We start from the raw sequence: 20921 nt of genomic DNA, 5'->3' as shown, positions 1-20921 counted from the left end.
TGTGGTGTACTGTAGTGTAACATTAATATCTTCAATATCATACTGAACACAAAAAGCTTGCACATGAAACATTTTATTAATGACTCAACATCTTGGGAAACTTGATGGATTGGATGGTGAGGAGAGGGGGATGAGACCGGGGAGGTGAGGGAGGGGAGAGGAGATGAAGGAAAGGATGGATGGTGAAGGAGAGGAGGGCAGGAAAGGAGGAAGAGAGGGGGAGGAAATAGTTTTCCCCTGCTGACCTCATCCCCCCCTTATGGTCAGTTCATGCTCATAAAAATGTGCCAAGCTCAGAACATCTTTATTGAGCAGGGCAGTCTCAATGTGCAACTTTAGCATGGGGTCTGTGACATTACACATTCTTATGAGAGGCCGTATAGGCCTTAATTCATACATTCTAGAAGGTGCGAGACACTGTCTGTGGCAGCAAACCTGTCTGACTGACATTGTTTTTTAAGCACAAATTGGCCTCCAAACCCAGGCAATGTGCACAGTTTAATGACCTGGACACCTCACAGCACCTCACAGCTCCTCTCATCTCATCTCATCTAACTTCATCAGAATCAGAGATGTAAGAGTCTAAGAACTAGCTAATAACTTGGAACTATTTCAGATCCATCCCCTGAGCATCCCAGATGTGGTGTTTGAGCTGGTTCTGCTGGGCCTGATGGAGCTGCACCGTCACCAGCCGTCCGTCACCGTAAGAGCCCCGCCTCCCCGGTCCTGCATCACAGGGGTGCAGTGACATCACCATGTCCAGATAGTGACATGGAAGTCATTACAATCTACATTTACATTTAGCCATTTAGCAGACGCTCTTATCCAGAGCGACTTAAGTACAGGGACATTCCCCCCGAGGCAAGTAGGGTGAAGTGCCTTGCCCAAGGGTGCAACGTTATTTGGCACGGCCGGGAATCTAACCAACAACCTTCTGATTAATAGCCCGACTCCCTTACCGCTCAGCCTCTGACCCCCACGATCTGACAACCCATCTACACCACCATGCGAGCAAAAGTATACAAGTGGTTGACTGCTGTCAATAACAGTTTTGGTGTTTGACCCAAACACCGGCTCCTGCTCTTTTCCACCAGGAATCTCTTCTCTCCTTCCTCTTTTGTTCTTCTCTCCTATCCTCTCTTTCTTCTTCTGCACCACCATCACAAACGCGTCCCTCATTGGGGTTTAAAATATGGACTAAAAAGAGGAAAAAACAGACAGTGTTCAGAGAGTGTGTTAGACAGTTAACATAGGTCGTCATTCCAGTATAAGGAGTATGTGCGTGTGTATCTGCGTGTCTGTTAAGCGTGTGTGTGTGTGTACGTGTGCGCGTGTGTGCATCTGTGTGTGCGATTGTGTGTGTGTGTCTGTGTAATTGTGAAACAGACCGAGTGAAAGGTTCAGCGCATCAACGTTGCAGCCAGACACTTAAGAGTGTATCTCCGAAAGCGACCTTGGCGATTTTGCTTATCTGCAAGGCGTTTTAGGGGTGGAATAGCTGTTCATTCTCCCTCCGAGTAGATGGACAGGGGAGGGCTCTGTGGAGTCAGTACCAATAACTAGTAGCATCAGCACATGTCCCAGCGCCCTCTGCTCTCTCTCCTCTCAGACACGAGGCAGCAGGCTTGATTCTGTTGACTCCCTCCTCAGATTGATATCCTCAGGTCCCTACGTGTCCCAGTCCCTCGCCAGGGTTAATGGACACCACAGAAAAGGGATTTGTAAAAAGCCCCAGATTTCTAATCCTCTCGCTTTCTGCGAGATATAGCCTGGATTGGAGACAAGATCTTGACTTAATTTGAGGCAGATTATCCGTCCAGCGTAATACTGGATTTGACGGCGTGTTTTTGCAGCAGACTGGTCTGCCTTTTCAAAATACTGCGATGAGAAGCCAACCTGAGTTCACATCAGACCTTCGTGAAGCGGCCTGAACAGCAGGCACACATGACCGTTAAACACGTTTATGTCATTTTCATGACGGTCTCGGGTCAAGCTCAGAGCAGTTATGTGTGGTGTCGTTTCATTGAATATTCACCAGTTTATTTCCATATGCCTTCAATAATGTATCAAAATGATGAGCAACACAGAATTCATGGATTTCAATATACATAAACTTAATTTTACCTCACTTCGGAATCTGGCAGTTGCCTGGGGCGAGTGAGTCTCGAGCGCGTGCACTAACTGCAAAAAAACTGCACTTAGAAACGCCGCAGCTTTCACATCAGCCGTAATGCAGTGTGATGTTCGGGGCAAGCTAGTGTTATTCATCGCTAGCTGCCTTTGATCCTTCCCCCCAGAGAGACCATACACACAGGTTTACATTCACGAATGGGTTTGACACACACCTATCAGCACAAGCTGGTCCTGACCAGGAAGAGGAAGCTGTAGTCAAAAAGTACTGTGAAAAGGTCGACCAAGATAAGTCGTGAAAGCGCTGAGGACATGCGGTTTGCAGCTTGCTGTGCTGTCGTCTCGATGCAGATGAATGACTTCTGGATCCTCGGGTGATGTCAGACTGGGGCTGGGGGTGAGACACTCGTGGGAGTGAGTCCTCCGACACTGTATGTCCTCGGTCCGAGAGAGCTCAATGTGGAGGTGCCCGGACTTGAGCCGGGGCCAGACTTGACAAAGCACTTGACTTCCTCCTCCAGATAAGGAGCATGTCGCTGTGGGCCAGCCCGCTGTCAGTGAGGATCTGCGGGAGGAGAGGGTGTAGTTCTGGCCTGACGCCTGACTGAGATGAGAGACACACTGGTCCACGCTGATCTGTTATGTTTTCGGACTGGGATACCGATAAGTCGGCTTGCATAACCCATATGACGTAACAACTGTGTTCATACTGTAGTTATTATTTCTGTGTTGTAATACCCAGGGAGGCTCATCCACATATTACCTATGCCTAGCAGGTATCAACAGGATTTCTTTGGTCAACTTCGAGCTTAATTGTACTCCGTAAATGGACGAGTATCCTGAGAGTGAAACATCCACAAACCGCAGCCATCTCTATGAAAGAAGAGTTTTTATTCATAATATATTCATACTTGTACACAAGTAAAATAAAATGCATTTCTATGATTTCATTTTCAGTCCGAGTGATCAACTGGACAGCTTTCTCCCCACCGCCCGTAGCCATACTGTGAGGAAAAACAAACTCATATTGAGGGAGGTCAGACGTTTGTCTTTACTTAAGTACTTATAAACAAAAAAAACAAAAATACATAACAGTACCCAACATATGCGTCACTTTTGGAATAAATGATGGGGAATGAAGATCTTTCTCAACAAACAGCCCACTGAACAATCCTCGTGTGCGTTCGGCGCTCTCATTTCCTGTATTTTTTCCAGTGTCTGGCCGTGCAGTCACCGTCTTTGCAGTAAAAGCTTTTTGAGAGGGAAAACAAAGATGACACACTCCAAAGTGTAGCTTAGACACGATACAGTTCAGTACATACGGAACACAGAAATTTGGGCACCAATTCATTATATACATTAGAGCTGAAGTGTTCTGTAAAGGCATCCATTTTGTTAAATGTAGTCTAACTTCTCCTATTATTGTTAGTCTACCCCTGACGGGTCAACGCGACTTCCTCTTTCTCAGTCCCCTCGACTGTTGCGGAGGTCACGGCGAATCCTGGGTCATTGTCATGGGCATTAACAATCTGTGAGTCCGACTTGTGAGAGAAGGACCTCCGGTCCTAAGACATCGGCAGCCACATCCAGAGCAAGGGCAGAACGAACCAGCCTAGCACCTGCAACGTCGACCCACCCCCTCTCAGACAGTGAGCGTCCGATTTGGGCTTTTTCATGCACTTCTTCTTCTTCTTGGATGGGGCTGTAGAAGGTTCCAGGTTGTTCAGCAGGTCGGGGTTCAGCTGATCCAGGTCGTTGGACAAAGTCCCCAGCGGCCCGTCGTTCAGACTCTGCTTGTTCCGGGTCTCGTTTTTCGTCCTCTCGGCCTCCCGGAATTTGGTCTTGGATATGTTCTCCTTCTCCTTCAGGGGGTTATTTGTGATCTGGCGGCTGTTGTAGGACGACGGGTCGGGAATAGCTTTGCCGGAGACGATGGAGGACTTCTCGTTGTCGGGAAGACAACACCTGGGAAGGGACTCTCCCAGGGGGTTGTCCGTCTTGGAGCTGAACACGTGGGTGTGGATCTGAGGTGTTTCCACGCAGCCCTCCAGATCGCTGCTCTTCAGGCGTTTCAGGTCCTTCCCTGCCAGGACGGCGGGAACGTTGCACTCCAGCTCGGAGCTCGAACCCTTGAAGCGCTTGAACCAGTCCCACAGGGTCTTGGCCCGGCAGTCGCAGACCCACTGGTTCCCGTTGAGGCGCAGGTACTGCAGCGACACCAGCGGGTCCATGGTCGCCCCCGTCAACACGGTCAGGTTGTTGTAGAACAGAAACAGAGTGGTCAGCTTGCCCAGGTCGCTGAAAGCCCTCGGCTGAACGTGGACGACCCGGTTCTGGTGGAGTAACAGCCGGTCCAGGCTGACCAGGCCTCTCAGCATGTGCTCCGACACCGTCTTGATCTTGTTGTTGTGCAGGAAGAGATACGTGAGGTTGGCCAGGTCCATGAAAGTGTCGTTGTGCAGCGCCAGCAGATTGTTGTCCTGCAGGTAAAGGTACTGGAGGGAGAAAAGGCCCCGGAACACCCCGACAGAGAGCTCTGAAAGGCCGCACCGATGCAGGTGCAGCGTGTGCAGCTTGTTCAGGCCCCGGAAAGCCATGGGACTAATGATACGCAGGTTGTTATTGTCCCCGATATCCAGCTCCTCTAGTCTCTCCATCCCGTAGAAGGCCCCGGCCTCGATGTGGCTGATGTTGTTGGAGTACAGCCAGAGAACGGTGAGGTTGTGGCAGGAGCTGAAGCTGGTGGACCTGACCACCGTCAGTTTGTTGCTCTGAAGGAATATCCGCTGGCTCTGGATGGGAATCTCGGTGGGGATGGATGACAGTCCTTGCTGCTGGCAGGCCACCGTGGGCTTCGGCTCCATGTAGCAAACGCATCTGGCAGGGCAGCCATGTGCCTGAGGCACCAGGTTTAACCACACCACCAGGAACAGGAGTCGACTCCCTGGAGAGCGAGAGATAATGAGAGAGATGGAGAGAGAGAGAGAGAGAGAGAGAGAGAGAGAGAGAGAGAGAGAGAGAGAGAGAGAGAGAGAGAGAGAGAGAGGGAGAGAGAGGGAGAGAGGGAGAGAGAGAGAGAGAGGGAGAGAGAGAGAGGGAGAGAGAGAGAGAGAGAGAGAGAGAAAGAGAGAGAGAGAGAGAGAGAGGGAGAGGGAGAAAGAGAGAGAGAGAAGTAGGAAGGAAGCAGGGGAGTTGGATCAGTTATGAGCTTAATCATAATTCTAACAATAGAACAGAACTAGGTCATCAATAAGTGAAATCTAAATCTTTCAGTGAGAAATTGCAAAGGCAAACTTGAAATGACTCCCGATCAAAGATTTATTCACGAGATGACTCGTGAGCGCGAGGGGAATCGGAGGTTCAGTCCCAGAGGTGGAAAAGGAAAAGTGAATGTTGTCTTTTGAAGTGGGAAGAGAAGAACCCTCCAGCAGGTGTGTCACTACCTTTCATGCTACATCAACATCTCTAAATGTCTCCACAACTTATAGAGGTTTGTAAACGTGTCGTCCCTGTGACCAACCTCTGAGTGTCACTGTCTCAGGAAAGAACGTTTTTTGCGTGTGTGTGTTTATTTTTAAGATATTCTTTTGGCATTTGATGGCTTTATTGGACTGAGATGGTTACAGAGAGACAGGAAATGAATGGGAGAGAGAGAGGGGATTCAAACCCAGGCCACTACGTTAGGGCCTCAGCCCACATGGTACACTCACTACCCAGTGAGCTACAGGGGAGGCCCCCGGAAACAAACTGTTAATCCCTCGTGAAAAACCACGCTTTTTTCCGAAAGGACACATCTTTTATTAAGTGCATTCCTGTCAATAAACCGTACTGTAAGACTAGCTTTCGTCTCCATTAAGAGACAGCAATACCCACATGCCTGGTCTGATGTAGCCCTGTGCCAAGCCCTGAGAGGACGCTCTCTTTACTGGTGATGCAGTGTGTCTTTAAAGAGAGACCCGTTGCTGCTAATGTGTGCTTGGGGAGCCTTCTCGAGCCTGCATCAGCGCATCCCAAGGACCATGGGAGATGCTTCATTAAATATGGGTGGGCAGCTTTTATGCCGAATTAGCCGTCTCAAATAGAGTGGATAATTGAGACTTTTTTTCAGGTCGGATATTTGGCCTGAAGGGGGTAGACAGGCGGGGTTTCCTGGCTGGGGCTGGTTTGGGGAGGTGGGGTTACTTCAGGCCATGACAGGAAGGCTTTTACGAGAGCAGTGTCAAGATGACAGGAACAGGAAGTGCTTACTCTGTAAGACGCGTCACCGTTCATCCCGAGTCCCTGCGGTTCCGAAGCCTAATGTGCTCTCATCGATAATTGCTGCAAACGTTGTTGCTTAAGTGCTCTACAGTTGAGGCGTGACAAGGGCTGCGTTTTCACGTGGTAATCAATATTCTTCACACTGCACAGAAGGTGTTGGAGCTAATCGCGAGACGTGCAAGCCCATTGGACTAATTCCTCAAAGATTGAGCGTGTCAAGCGTCTAGTCAGAAATGTAGCACCCCCTGCCGAGAAGCAGATACTGTCGAACAAATCTACTCCGACCTTCTCTGGAGAGAAGGGTTTCCAACCCCAGCTGCCAGGGGCATGAGAGGAGTCCCACACCAGCCGTTGTGACAGGTAGTGAAGTACTGGGAAATGCATGAGGTTTACCCATCCCTCTTCCTCCTCTCTCTCTCCCTCCCTTCTCCCTCCCCCTCTTCCTCTCCTCTCCCTCTTCCCTTCCCTCCCTCTCTCTGTCGCTCATTCCCCTCTTCCCCCCCTCCGTGTTGTGGTGCGAGCTCATCTCCGGACCCTATTATCGGGGGCTCTTGCGTGGTCTGACAGCGGCCCTCTGCTTCACTTTCCCTCCAATCTTACTCCTCAGCCGTCAGGACTCTACCGCCGGAGAGCTGTCAAGACTTCTGCTTCTTTTTTTTTTCTGCATCGCAGCACTTTTCTCTCTTTTCTCAGCCCTGCCTAACAATAGCACATTTTTTTTACCGCATAACACGCTTCGTGTCTCTCCGCGGCTGCTTTCCTCTTTTCTCTCCCTCCCTCTCTGTTCATTAAGGGGCTATTTCCACCCACGCGTTGTATGTTGAAGCGCCTGTTTTGGAGCTCTGGGCATAATGTTGCTTGTCTTCGTTAGCATCTGGTGAATGACAGTCGAAGCCACTCAAATGACATCAGGTTTGAACCAATTATTTTTGGCCCACTGACTGCTTCTGTATTTAGTGCCGTATCAATTACCAAGCCATGAAACCTGTCACTACGTATTAACTATGTGAAGCCCGCCTCCCTGTTGTGTTGAACCTGTGTGCTTGCTTTGAACTGGGATCACTCGGGTCCAACTGGTTTCTTCTGTCGTTCAAAGTGACTCCTGACCAACTTCAGAGCAGATCGTCTGACCTGTCGAAGCAGGTCTTATAACTAACTATAGGACAGATAGTTCTGCTAGTTCAACCCCTTAACACTATCATGTGGTCCACGTGTGTTAAACACTCTTCATAGCATATTTCTGCTAAATCTGAAACTGAGGTAGCGTTTTGTTGATGGTACTTATATCTACGTATCTAATTAAATAGTGTACACTTACTGTGTTGCTTATTGGTGCAAAACGTACACATCCCATACTACGAAATGCAGCACAAAAGCGACATTATGCCAACTTGAAACATTTCATCACCCACATCTTCTCTATGGCATCCCAGTCCTAGATGCCAGCCGTCGAATCAAGTTTCAGACAATGCCGTCTCTTTCGAAAAACACCTCTGTTATTGGACAATGGTCATATTCACTCTTGGAACTGACAAGCACTCTTTTGTGTGTCCTGGCGGCGGTGCTAATCCGCGACCCTTTTCCTCTCAGCCCTGTGAAAGCCCATTGATTGTGGCACTCCCTCTGCTTGTTTGACAAGCACTACACAAGCACTAGACAAACCCTCACAAAAAGACGGAGAGGACACGCACGCCTGGCCGTGCGTCGACGAACAGCCGACCCGGGGACGGCCTCTCGCTCTCTCTTGTTTCCTAATTGAGATCTTTGGCGCGAACAAGGCGCTCGCGAAAACACAGGAGGGCGCGTGGGAGCGTCGAGGGTTGTTTGTGGAGCTCGCCAGCGCGTGACAGATGCCGACGCCCAGCTTATCTGCATGTTTCTCGGGCAAGCCAGGGAAGGGAAGGCAGCGTCGGTTCAGCTCCATCCACCCGCCTGTGACTGAGGCGCACAAACCTGGCGCTCCCAGAAAACCGAGGGCAGGCTGAAACGGGAGCTCGGGACGTGCTGTAATTCATCACCGGAGCTTTTGCTATGCGAGGGCCCGGGATTGGGTGAGGCTGACACGCGAGGGCCCGGGATTGGGTGAGGCAGACACGCGAGGGCCCGGGATTGGATGAGGCTGACACGCGAGGGCCCGGGATTGGGTGAGGCTGACACGCGAGGGCCCGGGATTGGGTGAGGCTGACACGCGAGGGCCCGGGATTGGGTGAGGCTGACGGGAAGGGTTATCCTCCAGCCCAGATAGGAAGGGGGAAGCCTCTGTCAGGAGAAACCTCATGCTGCTCACGGGAGGTTCTCCAACAGCACTCTGCATTCCGCCACGGTCTCCTCGCCTGCTCTGTATGTGCGCCCGATCGGGGCACGTCGGGGTGTGTGCCTGTTGCGGAGTGCCTTCGTGCATACCAAGACGCTGCCGTCGAGGACGGATCACCTGCCGTCCATCGGGCTTTCGCAAACGGCCTGTTTCCAGACGCCGTCAAAAGCGGACGCTGTCTCCCGCTCCTGAGTACAGTGAGGGGAAGAAGCCTGCGTGTTCCGCTGCGACCAGCTGCCAGCCGACAAACATAACTCAATGAGGACATTCATCACACGCTCCGGCCAGATCTTCACACATGGCAGGGAGAGAGGGAGAGAGATGCGGAGGGGCCGGGCTGGTGAATGAGAAAGGGAGCATTTGATCAAAGTGGGGTCAAGCTGTGTGTGCGTGGGTTTGGTTGGGGTCCAGCCTATCAGAGGGACAGACCCGGGGTGTGTGTTTTATGGGGTCCAGCCAATCAGAGGGGCGGACTGGCTCATTTCTGACACATATCTAGTGCTGCCCTGCAGATGGCTCATGAATAACAAAGGGTAGGCTGGGAGAGAGAGAGAGAGAGAGAGAGAGAGAGAGAGAGAGAGAGAGAGAGAGAGAGAGAGAGAGAGAGAGAGAGAGAGAGAGAGAGAGAGAGAGAGAGAGAGAGAGAGAGAGAGAGGGTGAGAGGGGGGGTTGGATAGAGACATGGAAAGGGAGGGAGGAGGAAGGGAGAGAGAGGGAAATGGGGGGAGGGAGGGAGAGAAGAAGGAAGAGAGCGAGGGAAGGGGATGTGTGCACACTCGTCCAGAAATGTAGATTGTATTTTTGGGGAGAGAGAGAAACAAAGCGTGAGACTGTGTGTGTGTGTGTGTGTGTGCCCATCCCAACAACTTCATCAGCACAGCAGCAGAAGGTATCTGTCATCTGTCAGAACTACATGATTTAACAAGGAGGAAACATAGCTACCGAAGACAAGCCTAGCGGGGGACAGAACACTGAGAGAAGCTTCACACCATGAGACCAGGGCCACAAAACGAAGCCTCATCCCCATCCCATGGTATTCATCACCTGGCAACCAGCCAAACAGGCCTGCTTGAAGAGATAGCTCACGAAACTCTGGAGGTGTCTGAGGTGACTGTTGTCTGCCCGGGACTCACCCCTTCTCCCAGCAGCCCCGCACCACCCACCTCACTGTGCCGGCTCTCATGCGGAAACGGTGTCAATAACGTGGGGCTCAGCTGAGAGGAGGGCAACGTGTGGGCGTCCAACAGCGCTCTCCTCAAACCTCAGCGCAGCAAAGGAGGAGTGCCCTACTTTGGGCTCGTATCGTGCGGGTTAGCCCGTAGCTCCGTTGCTCTGTGTCGGCGTACGCGGAGCCTGCGGCAGAGAGACGGCGGACGGAAGCTTCCAGAAGTGCGACTTCCCTCAGCTTCGCGGAGGCGGATCCCACAGCACAGCTGTTCGCATCTGCTCCGGAAGGGGCTCCTCGTCATGGTAATGGGTGTTGAAGCCATCATGTTTGGAGCGTCAGGAGATAACCCCCTCACACACACACCTCCCCCCCCCCCTTCTCCTCAGCAGGCCTCAAACTGAATCACATCCTCCCATTTGAGGGGCTTTTATGAGCAATAAAGCTCCGTTTGAAATTGAAGAGGCTGATAACACTCTGAGAGAAGGCATTATTCTGGTATGAATGGAGATGAGGCATGACGAACCACCTTAGAGATACCGGTGTTGAACTGGGCGAAGCTTCGCAGATACTGTACGAAGCTTCACAACCGCTACAGAGATAGCAGTGTTGCTACGTCCGAAGCTTCACAACGACCACAGAGATACCATTGTTGTTCTGTACGAAGCTTCACAACCCCCATAGAAATGCCAATGCTGTACAGAGATCCAGTGTAGCTAGGACTGCCTCATTGAGACAGAACAGCTTGCACCATAGACAGCATCCGCTGACAGCCAACACTTTCACAGTCTGGTCGCCTGGACATTCACACTTGGCTGTCTGAGTAGCGATTTTAGCACCCGATGTGTCTGGCACAGCACCAAATGTTGTTTCTTCCTTCTGGTTTTTAGGTTTGTTTACGTGGATGAGATGGAACCTCTCAGTGTTCTTCAGACCGAAAGACCTGTTCTGGGACACTGAACATTATCTACTCAGAGCCCTCTGACAGGATCATTACTACATACTGTCTCACAGCCTGGCAGCCTGGCTCGTTCTGCTTGCATTCCAGAGTCCAGTCAAGATAAACTCTTGTTTCCCTGCAAGTTTCAATTTGAGAAAAATGCATCGAACCAGCGGTTCCAACAGCTCAATTCTCAGCAGCTAGACTCAATTCAGAAGGAAGCCGTTGAGGGATTTGTGCTGAAATGGTGTGTGTTTCAGAACTCTGAGCGTTTCGTATTTCAGTGAAATATTTTCGAAAAATATTTCTGTTTTTTTTTTTGCAATTTCAGTCTCAATCTGGAGCTCGTCTAGCTTTAACCATGAACCTGGGCTTCACTTTGCACCCTTTCCTCCACAGTCTATCCACAACTGAGCATCTGCTACAGGATTCGCCCACATCTTCTGACAAGCGTGCCAACAACTTGCTCTGACTGCCACCGCAGGACAAGCCGTCATCGGCGTCTCTCTCATCGGCTTAACGTGTCACCCTTCCCTTTCCCTTCCCCTGCCCTGCGCTCTGATGGTGCCCAGGCCCTAGCACGTCAGCCCGCATCGACGCGGACCCTGTGATTGACGGATGCCCATGAGGAAAACCTCAACTAGTGACCTTAACAAGCTCAGCAGCAAGTCACACAGAGACGCTAATCTTTCAGTCATGCCTCGCTGCAACCCGTTAATCTTGTTCTGGAAAGTGCAACTTTAGAAGCTTTCTTTTTCACTTTGAAGCCTTGGAAGCACAAAGGCATCTAGACAGTGCGTCCACTCAGACATACACACAGAGTGTACAGTTGTGAGGGGGGGTCGGGAGCATGGCTGAGAAGGAGGGGGGGGGGGTATCTACAGTAGCAGAATTAAGACCAGTGCGACGGATTAAAAGAGCAGTACAGGGGTGAATGCAGTTCGTCGAGTGGGCACGCGCGTGTGTGTCCATAGCACTGTGTTTCCACGGTGAGCTAGGTTGTCTGTATGACATACCGAGTCTCACCGCCATGGATATTTATGTTCCTTAACCTCACACATTTGAATACCCCATCATCCCTCATCACACATCCGCCAAACTCATGCTTGCCCTCTGTTCCTCAGCTGCCAGCCACCAGGTTCTCCTCAGGCCTGATTATGGCCGTAAATATACATTCTCACCTCGACTCTCACAATAGCATGACTCATCGCTAATGGCAAACACAAGCTCAGGCACCAACAACAGCCGTCTGCACAAATCCCTGAACAATCACAGCAGAGAAACAGAGAGGCCCCGGGGAGCAGAGAGTAAGCTGGAGCCGGATTAGACCCATCATCACGGGCCACGTTTTAACTAATTCAGAGCAGCTTCTTCTACGGATCGGTCTATTTTCAAAGTGTGGGTACTCTGGAGACACGTTGACCTGAAAAAGACAAACCTCTCTCCTCCCTTCTCCTTTCATCTCAGGAGTCACCCAATGCAGGCTGGCATGCTAGCATGGGCCTGGTTCCACTATTGTGCCCAACACTGCAGGCTAGCACGTTAGGATGGGCCTGGTTCTAACACTGTACCCAACACTGCAGGCTAGCATGTTAGCATGGGCCTGGTTCCAACACTGTACCCAACACTGCAGGCTAGCATGTTAGCATGGGCCTGGTTCCACCATTGTGCCCAACACTGCAGGCTAGCATGTTAGCATGGGATTTGGTAGTGATATCTATTGTGTACACGTGTCTTTGTGCATGTGTGTGTGTGTGTGTGTGTGTGTATTCTGAACCTTACCCCTCTGTATCCCCCTGCCAGACTACAGCATGTTTGGAAATACCCAAGCCAGAAAACCTCCAATTGTGCCATTAGTATGATACTTGTGTCTCAGTCTCTTGTACAGTTCGAAACTTGACGGCAGGACTGTTATCCTTGTTACTATCTATTCAAATAACACATTTTCATATCTTCTATTGTTAATTTGTCACTTGTGTCCCTGTACTTTATACTTTTGTATTTGCCTGTTGTTGTTCTTGCACTATTTCAATGCATTGTCAGATGCAATCTCGCAATGCATCATCAGAAGCAAATTCCTTGTATGGGAAAATTTGCTTGGCAATACAACCAGATTCAGATTCTGCCGAATCTTTCTGACTGTATGAAACCCTTTCTACTTCTGAGGAGGGATGGAGGAACAGCCCTCCCAGGGCGCCAGAGCGTTTTTGAGAACATCTAATGTAAATGTGAACGACAAACATCGACGGAGGGATGAAGCAGGAGACACTTCGAGAGTGGATGTCAAATAAATCCAAGTGATAGAGACATCAGAGGAATGAGGGAGAGAAAAGGAAGATGACAGAGAGAGAGAAAGAGAGAGAGAGAGAGAGAGGGGAGAGAGAGATAAAGAGCAATAGAGAGAGAGAGAGAGAGAGAGAGAGAGAGAGAGAGAGAGAGAGAGAGAGAGAGAGAGAGAGAGCAATAGAGAGAGGAAGAGTGAGAGAGTGAGAGAGAGTGAGAGAGGGTGGGTGGGGGGAGGAGAGATGCATTGGGAGAGACCCCTCTCTACATGCCTGGCTCTGGCAGTGATGCCCACGGGCCACGGTGGGTGCTGAGTCCCAAACTGGAGTTCAGTCAGCCTGCGTGTGAGTGGCGTCCAGAGAGGGAGGCAGACGTCACAGCCATCTGCTCACCGTTTCTGATGTCGACTACTGTCAGATCCTGGAAGCCGGCGATCACAAGGCAAAGCACCAAGCTGGCTCGCGGAGCCTCTGCATGCGCTGCAGGTGAGGCATACAGAGAGGACAGGGTGGAGGGGCGAGGCTGACGCCAGGGTGGGGCCGGGGAGGAGGCTGAGGCTGGGGAGAGGAGCCAGACCTGAGGCTCTCTCTGCCGGGGGAACACAGGGAGGGGGACGCTGTGAGTCGTCGCATTTGAGTGCTTTTTCTGTTTTAGCAGGGTATGTGTGTGGAGAGAAGGCCCCTCGCACAATGCGATCGCTGAAAGGCTACGGTTCCTTTTTCCCCGTCAACAGAGAAAGTCAGGGAGAAAGATGCAAGGGGGCTTGTTTAATGAGCCCACTTCAGAGAAGTTATTGTAGCTAGCCGCCGCTGTGCTTTGGGATGAATAGAAAGAGGGAGAGAAAGAGGGGAAGGGAGAGAGATAAGTGGGATCGAGGGAGGGAGGGAAGGAGGGAGGGAGAGCCTTGTGCATTATTTACCACCGACTTGAGCATCACTACTGCCCAGTCAGATAAAGCTTCCTGCTGCAGGAAAATGGATTTTCTTCTGAGGAGCCTGGATGAGAAGTAGAGAAGGAGGGAGGAAGAAAGGAAAAAAAGGGAGGAAAGTGAAGGGGGGGGGGGGGGGCGGGGGCTTAGAGGGACAACCCAGACTTTTCCCCTGCCAGTCTCTCTGCTATCTCCCAGCCCTCCTCCACCCCCCCTCATCCCTCCCTCCACCTCTCTCCTCCGTGTCACACAGATAAGAAGAAGCTTCTTTACATCTGAGGCCCCCTCATGGATCAGTCACCTTTTCCTCTCGAAAGGTCGGATCCTGGCCCCGGTCTCCCCCCACTGGGCCTGCTGTATCCCTCGCTCTTTATCTCCAGCGCCAGAGCCGCACCGCCCCGCCCCACCAGCTTGGGACAGAAGTGCATTCTGGGAGATAGGGTGCGGTTGGATGAAGAGACGACGAGCCTGTGAAAGATTTTCTGTGAGGCCATCTGATAAGACACGGGGATCCAATAGTGGGTGGCGCCGAGCGGGGGAGACATCTTGAGCGATGGGGAGGATCGGCCCGGGCTATCTTGGCGACACACCTCAGCTCCCAGCAAGTGGAGTCTGAACAAGCAGCCGCCAGATCAGAAAGGGGGATAAACGCGCCACAGAGCCTGGCAACCACCTGAGACTTCATGAAAAAGCCATGCTGTCACTGCGAAACCACAACACATGACAGAACTCTACCCCTACCAACACTCCCCTCATTCCTGCGCAGGTGTGCTCCACACTTGTCCCTGTTCCACACCGCTCTGCTCGGTCTCCTGTAAGCTGCTGTACTGTAGGACGGCCCAGCTGACAACACCTCCTGCTCTGCTGCCTGGGTAATGAGTCATTCTCCCCTGGAGGAAAACAATCTGCTATTTTAAACTGCACCCTTCAGCTGCAGTTTCCCCCTCCCCGCCCCCCCCCTCCCCGCCCCCTAGCCCCGCCTGGAAGATCCTAGTGGCTGTGAAATGAGAGCGGTTCTCACTGGTCAGGCTAATGGGCCAACGTGTGCGAAGAACACAGCCTCGCTCAGTGCTCGGATGACACGGTTTGGTTTGACTGCTGTGCCTGTGTGTGTGTGCGCGTGCGTCCAGGTATCCTGTGTGTTTGCGGGTGTGCGTCTAGGTGTCCTGTGTGTGTGTGTGTGTGTATGTGTGTGTGCCTCCTCTGGGTGTGCATGCTCATCCTATGATGTGGTCAATCTGAAAGGTTTTCTCGAGTGATCAAAGCCCACATGAGCACCTCTCATGTAGCAAGCTTGGAGGCTGGGGGCAAGGGAGGCCATGAGGCTGGGAGGCTGGGAGACTGAGAGGGTGGGGGCCTGGGAGGCTCCTTGAGCCTGGGAGGCTCAGAGGGTGGGAGGCTGGGGGGCTTGGAGGCTGGGGGGCTGGGAAGCATTGGCGCTGGGCGACTTAGAGGTTAAGAGGGTGGGATGGTGGGAGGCCGTGGGGCCGGGAGGCTGGGGGGCTGCGTGTTGCGCTAACACAGCCTCTCTCCCTCCTCATCTCTGCAGACATTGTGTGACAGGAAGGATCTTCATTCTGCTGATCTAACACGGTTTCCTCTCACTCTCTCTTTCACACACACACCCACACACACACACACACACTCCTCTCTCCTCCTTGTTAAAAGCTGGTTTCCAGAGGACCATCCAGGGAGGAGAAGGGAGCTGTCCTGTGGTGTTCTTAAGCTGTAGCAGACTAGCTCAGAGGCAGCACTAAAGTAGTTGCATGTTTATCATAGCATCTGCTCTCTCCGTGTGTGTGTGTGTGTGTTTGTGTGTGTGTGTGTGTGTGTGTGTGTGTGTGTGTGTGAGTATGGTTATGTGTGTGTGAGTGAGTAACAGCAGAGCATTGGCCTAGTCTAACAATAGAAGAGGTTTACTCTGCTATAGTATAGTATCTGTGTTGCTAAACCAGCAGATTCACAGTGTACACTGAATTTATAAACTATAAATTATAAACTATAAAATATAAATTATAAACCTTATGGAACCTGCCAGAGGCCAGTACACTTGGAGATTGTATTGATTTTCATACCAAGCTCCAAATGGCCAACCTTTATGTAAACTGAAGGCTTATTGGCTGGTTAGAAAGTTATGCAGTGCAAACGGAAGATGGATTGGCTGGCTATGCAGCACTGCTGTGCATACTGAAATACAATTGGATGGATATTATGTTTTGCATAACATACTGAAGGCTTATTGATTGGTTATATATCTCTGCTGTGCGTGATGTGTTTGGACATGGAGATAACCTAATGCTTTTAAGAGGGTAGCAAATAAATCCACTGTATGCTATCCTAAAACAATAACTGTTACATTAAGACTGATGTTAATGATTGACTTTTGACAAAACCACTTTTCCGTCTAACAAATAGCACACGTTTTGGTCCTTGTGAGATTATAATCAGCCACCAGCAACGTCTAAATGGAACAAGCTAGTTGTGATTGATTGCGTAGCCCTCTGGGCAGAGATAAGAGCCTAATTACTTGTTTGGGGCAAGAACCTTGACCATATCTCCAATGACTTATTCCAGGGATGTTTGAAAGGATTAGCATTAGTAGCATTTTAATCATGGCTGGTGATACAATTACTCAGATATCTGAATCAAAAGTCTGAATTGGCTGCACTCAGCCCTATGTGCCAGTGTTTTAGAGGGAAAGCACAGACAACGATACAGAGTATCTTTCAGTGTAAGGGTTTATATTCCACTACTCTGCAGATAAAGATACACCCTGACCGGGCAAGAGGCATCCTCGATCTTCTCTCTAAAGACAAGATGGCCGCCACAGGAACCCAGTCTAGAATTAGCCATCTCCTCTGCTTTGTCGCCAGTGTCCTTCAGTGCTCACCTTGCCAAGCATCGCAGGAAATTAAATCAAACACGATTGAACAGAGACAAGTTCGTCCACCTGGCTAAAAATGCAGCAGGCTGGTCCCCCCCCCCCCCCCCTCCGAGAGAGAGAGAGAGAGAGAGAGAGAGAGAGAGAGAGAGAGAGAGAGAGAGAGAGAGAGAGAGAGAGAGAGAGAGAGAGAGAGAGAGAGAGAGAGAGAGAGAGAGAGAGAGTCTCCCAGGGTGACTTCTCTCCCCAGACCACATGGTGCTCCAGTGGGCCAGAGGGTGAACACACACCCTGGCTCCTCTCACACAGCCTCAGAGAGCTGCAGAGGAGGGTAAACATGTCAGTCCTTTGGCGCAGCCAGGACCAGGGGGGGGGGAGTGGAGGAACTACAGTTTTTGTCAATTGCTAAAACACTGAAACCCATTGGCTGAACAAAGTTCTCAGTTGGCTGAACTCATGTAGCTAATTGGGCCTGTCTGTTGTCAATACCTTAAGCCATTTCACATGGTAAAACACAATTTGCAGATCTCACTTAGGATTTCAGCAAAACTCTAAACAAATTCTCATTTTTAAAACACATTCTGCACTCTAATGCACATGACATCCATACCTGGTAAACACAAATGGCAACAATCAAATATAAATAGAGAAAACATGTAATTGACTAAACACAACCACTCAAAATTGATATCACTTGTTTCAAATGATGTGACACAACCAATATAAGCCAGTTCAGAGAGCAAACAGGTTGTTGAAGGTGGGAAAATATTGCTTGTGATGTCGACATCACTGCTCTGGCCTAACCCAGCCCAAAGACAAGAAGAAGCATATTGATCACATGTTTACTTCTTTGATTTTTGTCCCTTTTAGTATTGTATACTGTAGTACAGTGCATTGTAGGCTGTATACTAACAAATTGTATGGCCCTGAACATTGTGCTTCCCATTTGTTACAGTAACAGTACTGACTGCTCAATAGATCTTGACTGGTTGCAAGGGAAGACAGGGGGGACCAGGGGTTGGGATGTGGGGATGTGGGGCTGTTTCCTCACTCATAGATGCCTTCTCTGTTCTCAGGTGAAAGCCCTGGCTACAATCTTCACGTATGGCGCTGAAATGTTTGGTTTTTTCATGTCTTCATAGACAGACAGGAAGGCAGGAAGAGAGCAGTTGTTGGAGGAAAGCAGAATGCCAGAGAGTGAGAGATAGAGAGAGAGAGAGAGAGAGAGAGAGAGAGAGAGAGAGAGAGAGAGAGAGAGAGAGAGAGAGAGAGAGATGAGAGAGAGAGAGAGAGAGAGAGAGAGAGAGGGAAGGGAATAAGGAAAAGAGAAGCTTCCGCTGAACTACAGACCGAATTAAGTCGACTGGAATTGCCTCAATCAGAATACTAAATAGCCCGTGCTCGTTATTTATAGATTAAGATTAATGTAGAGGCTGGCTAAACACATACAGAACACACACACATGCACATACGTGTAGCCACTCACACTTGAGTTGAAGGGCCGACATGTTTATTGTCGCAGAAAAGCACAACCACAAACCGCCCACTCACACACCCACTCTCGCTCTCTCCCCCTTCCACACATACACACCTACACAAAGGCACATTATGTATGTTATGATAGTTTATGAAAGAGATACAATGGCCAGAGGTTGTCATGTGGAAAAGCTCAAGCTTGCCCCCTAGTGGTTCTCCCGGTCGCTGGTGGTACCAAACCAACCACAAAATGGTTCCTTCTTCACAGGGGCCTGGTACAGCTCAGTGAGAGCCTTTTACTTGTTTGTATACCTCCCAGTGTTCCCACCCTGCCTATAACAACGGAGCCTCTAAACCATGTGTTGTCTTTCGGCAGGCTAATACCAATTAACTTAAACCGCTGGATAATTAGGGATGGCACACTTTCCTGCATCTCCAGGATCAGCGTGGTAGATTCCCGCCTGAGTCTCTCTGCAGTACATCTGTAGATCGCTGTGAGTGTGCTCTGTGTCGAGAATCGGGCTGTAACTAGTCTAAAAACAGCCCAGTCTTCTGGGATCCGAGGGAGATGAATTATGTGTGTGCGTGCGCAAGTGTGTGTGTTGATGTGTGTGTGTGTGTGTGGTAGAAACTGGAAGGCTAGCTCCGAGGGTATCCAAAGCTCATTAAATGGTCATCTCTGAATACTTCAGAGATGGGACTGTGTTTGCTAGCTTCGTATGCCAGATGTCTAGCCATAACACACACAGATAGACATGAAAACAGTCCGGGATAAACACTCAAGTATAAAATAATGGAATATGTCTTACGAAGCATAACTAGACTACTTGCGACATGCTGAGGGTGCTCGTGATCAAAGTAGAATACATACAGAGATTAAAGGGAGCGCAAGGACATTTCTTAAATGACGAATAAAAAAACACGATTCATCAACTAGATATTCAGCCCTGCTGTAACGGTACATTTTGTTTGGGTGCTGCAGATTGCGTGTAGCGTGCTGCGCCTCCACACACACACACACACACAACGCCACAAGGCAAGCCAAAAAGACAAACCACAGGAGAATATCACGGCTCAGCACAATATCACTTTGAAGTAAATTCAACTGCAAAGAAAGACAAGAAGGATATAACAGAAAACTCTCTCTCTCCAGAACAACCAGATAGGCTTATTGCTCAAAATTAGAACACTTGAGACACACCAACCAACCCTGTACACCTCAAATGTATTACAGTAATGCCAATGTAAGATGATAAGTAATTGAAGCCAATATCTATCAACAAAATAGCTGCTGGTGTGACAGGTCATGAGACAAGTGGCAGGGGGTTAATTCTGTGTGGATGTTTATCCACCTAGGGACCCGTCAATGTGCTGTGACAAATACCCCTTTATCGAGTCTAGAAATTACACATTCATTCCTAATGACAGGTTCAATCGTGTTAGATAGCAGTATTTAACACAGGGTGTTACTGTTACTGGAAACCAATATGTATGCAAAATCTGTCATAGCTGTAACTCCGATCAATACAATCACTTGATCCTGGGGCACAACCCAGTAATCAAAGCCTTAGGTAGAACAATGTCAGAACAACACTGATATTTGGTAACTGAGCTATAAGTATAAAGTCAGGGACATTTGCGAGTCATTGTGTTGGCCAGTGTACAGACCAGGGTGTGTAAGGGTTCATAAACACGTCATCCTTCCTGTACTAAGGACACAAGAAAGGAAAAGACACAAGAAAATAACCGATGTGTTGATTGTACATCTGAGAGCAAAGTCAGGCAAGTGGACAAGGCCTAATGGGGGATACAGGAAATCCTGTCCATGCTCACTATGAAGACTTCTCTTGTCTAGCCCCCTCGTTCTGATGTCATTAGTCACGGCAAAACTGTGCTGACAAACCTCCTGATATTTAGACCCATTATCCAAATGTTTCTGCCTCCCCTGGTGGAACAAATAGGTTTTCTTAACCACGACTCACAAGCAAGCTGAGAGTAAGGAAACGAGTAGGTAAGCCAGCAAATCAATTTGGCTTGATGGTATTTTGATGTTTTTTTTTTTGTTTTTGTATACAGTCTGAGTTTCAGTTACCGGCAGATGAGGCATGCGTACAGCATCTCAGAGAGAAGTACTTGGATCCAGTCCCATCTCAAGGAAGACCCACTCCTGACTGGAGGTCTCCCTGCCTGGCCAGGGCTCTCTCCTTGGTGGGACACGGGAGGATCAGCTCTGACCAGCTGAAGTAGCCCGTTACACGCGGTCACTATCAAACCACTCCACGGCATAAGCAAAACTCAAGCAAAAACCCAAAGCTATCGCATTATTGGAGGGAAAATAAGAGACTTTAGGGGATTATCGGGCTTTTTTTCGACTGAATATCCGAACGTGAGGTGGGGATGAATAAGCATTTGCGGAAAATCCTCTTGTATTTGTGGATATACTGTCAAGTCTGGTGAAAACCTGTTCCCCCCCCCCCCCCCCCCCGTTCTGTGTTGTTGTGTGTGTGTTTGACAAGGGATTAAGCCCTTTGAAAGGCATGCCTG

The 20921-nt window shown here is 49.8% G+C and overlaps 1 protein-coding gene across 1 annotated transcript in view; it reads right to left on the bottom strand.

Moving 5' to 3' along the window:
• Positions 1–3000: 3000 nt before the first annotated feature.
• rtn4r (reticulon 4 receptor) overlaps positions 3001–20921 on the bottom strand; it is a 32637-nt gene continuing 14716 nt past the window's right edge. The window contains exon 2 of the mRNA XM_062451761.1: positions 3001–5074. Within this exon, the coding sequence (XP_062307745.1) occupies positions 3696–5074 (1379 nt within the window). The 3' untranslated portion in view covers positions 3001–3695. The remainder of the gene's footprint in view (positions 5075–20921) is intronic.

Source organism: Osmerus eperlanus, chromosome 25, assembly GCF_963692335.1.
Source record: "Osmerus eperlanus chromosome 25, fOsmEpe2.1, whole genome shotgun sequence".
NCBI lineage: Eukaryota > Metazoa > Chordata > Actinopteri > Osmeriformes > Osmeridae > Osmerus > Osmerus eperlanus.
Note: the sequence above shows the minus strand (reverse complement) of the source record. Positions and strands in the feature narration are given on the sequence as shown.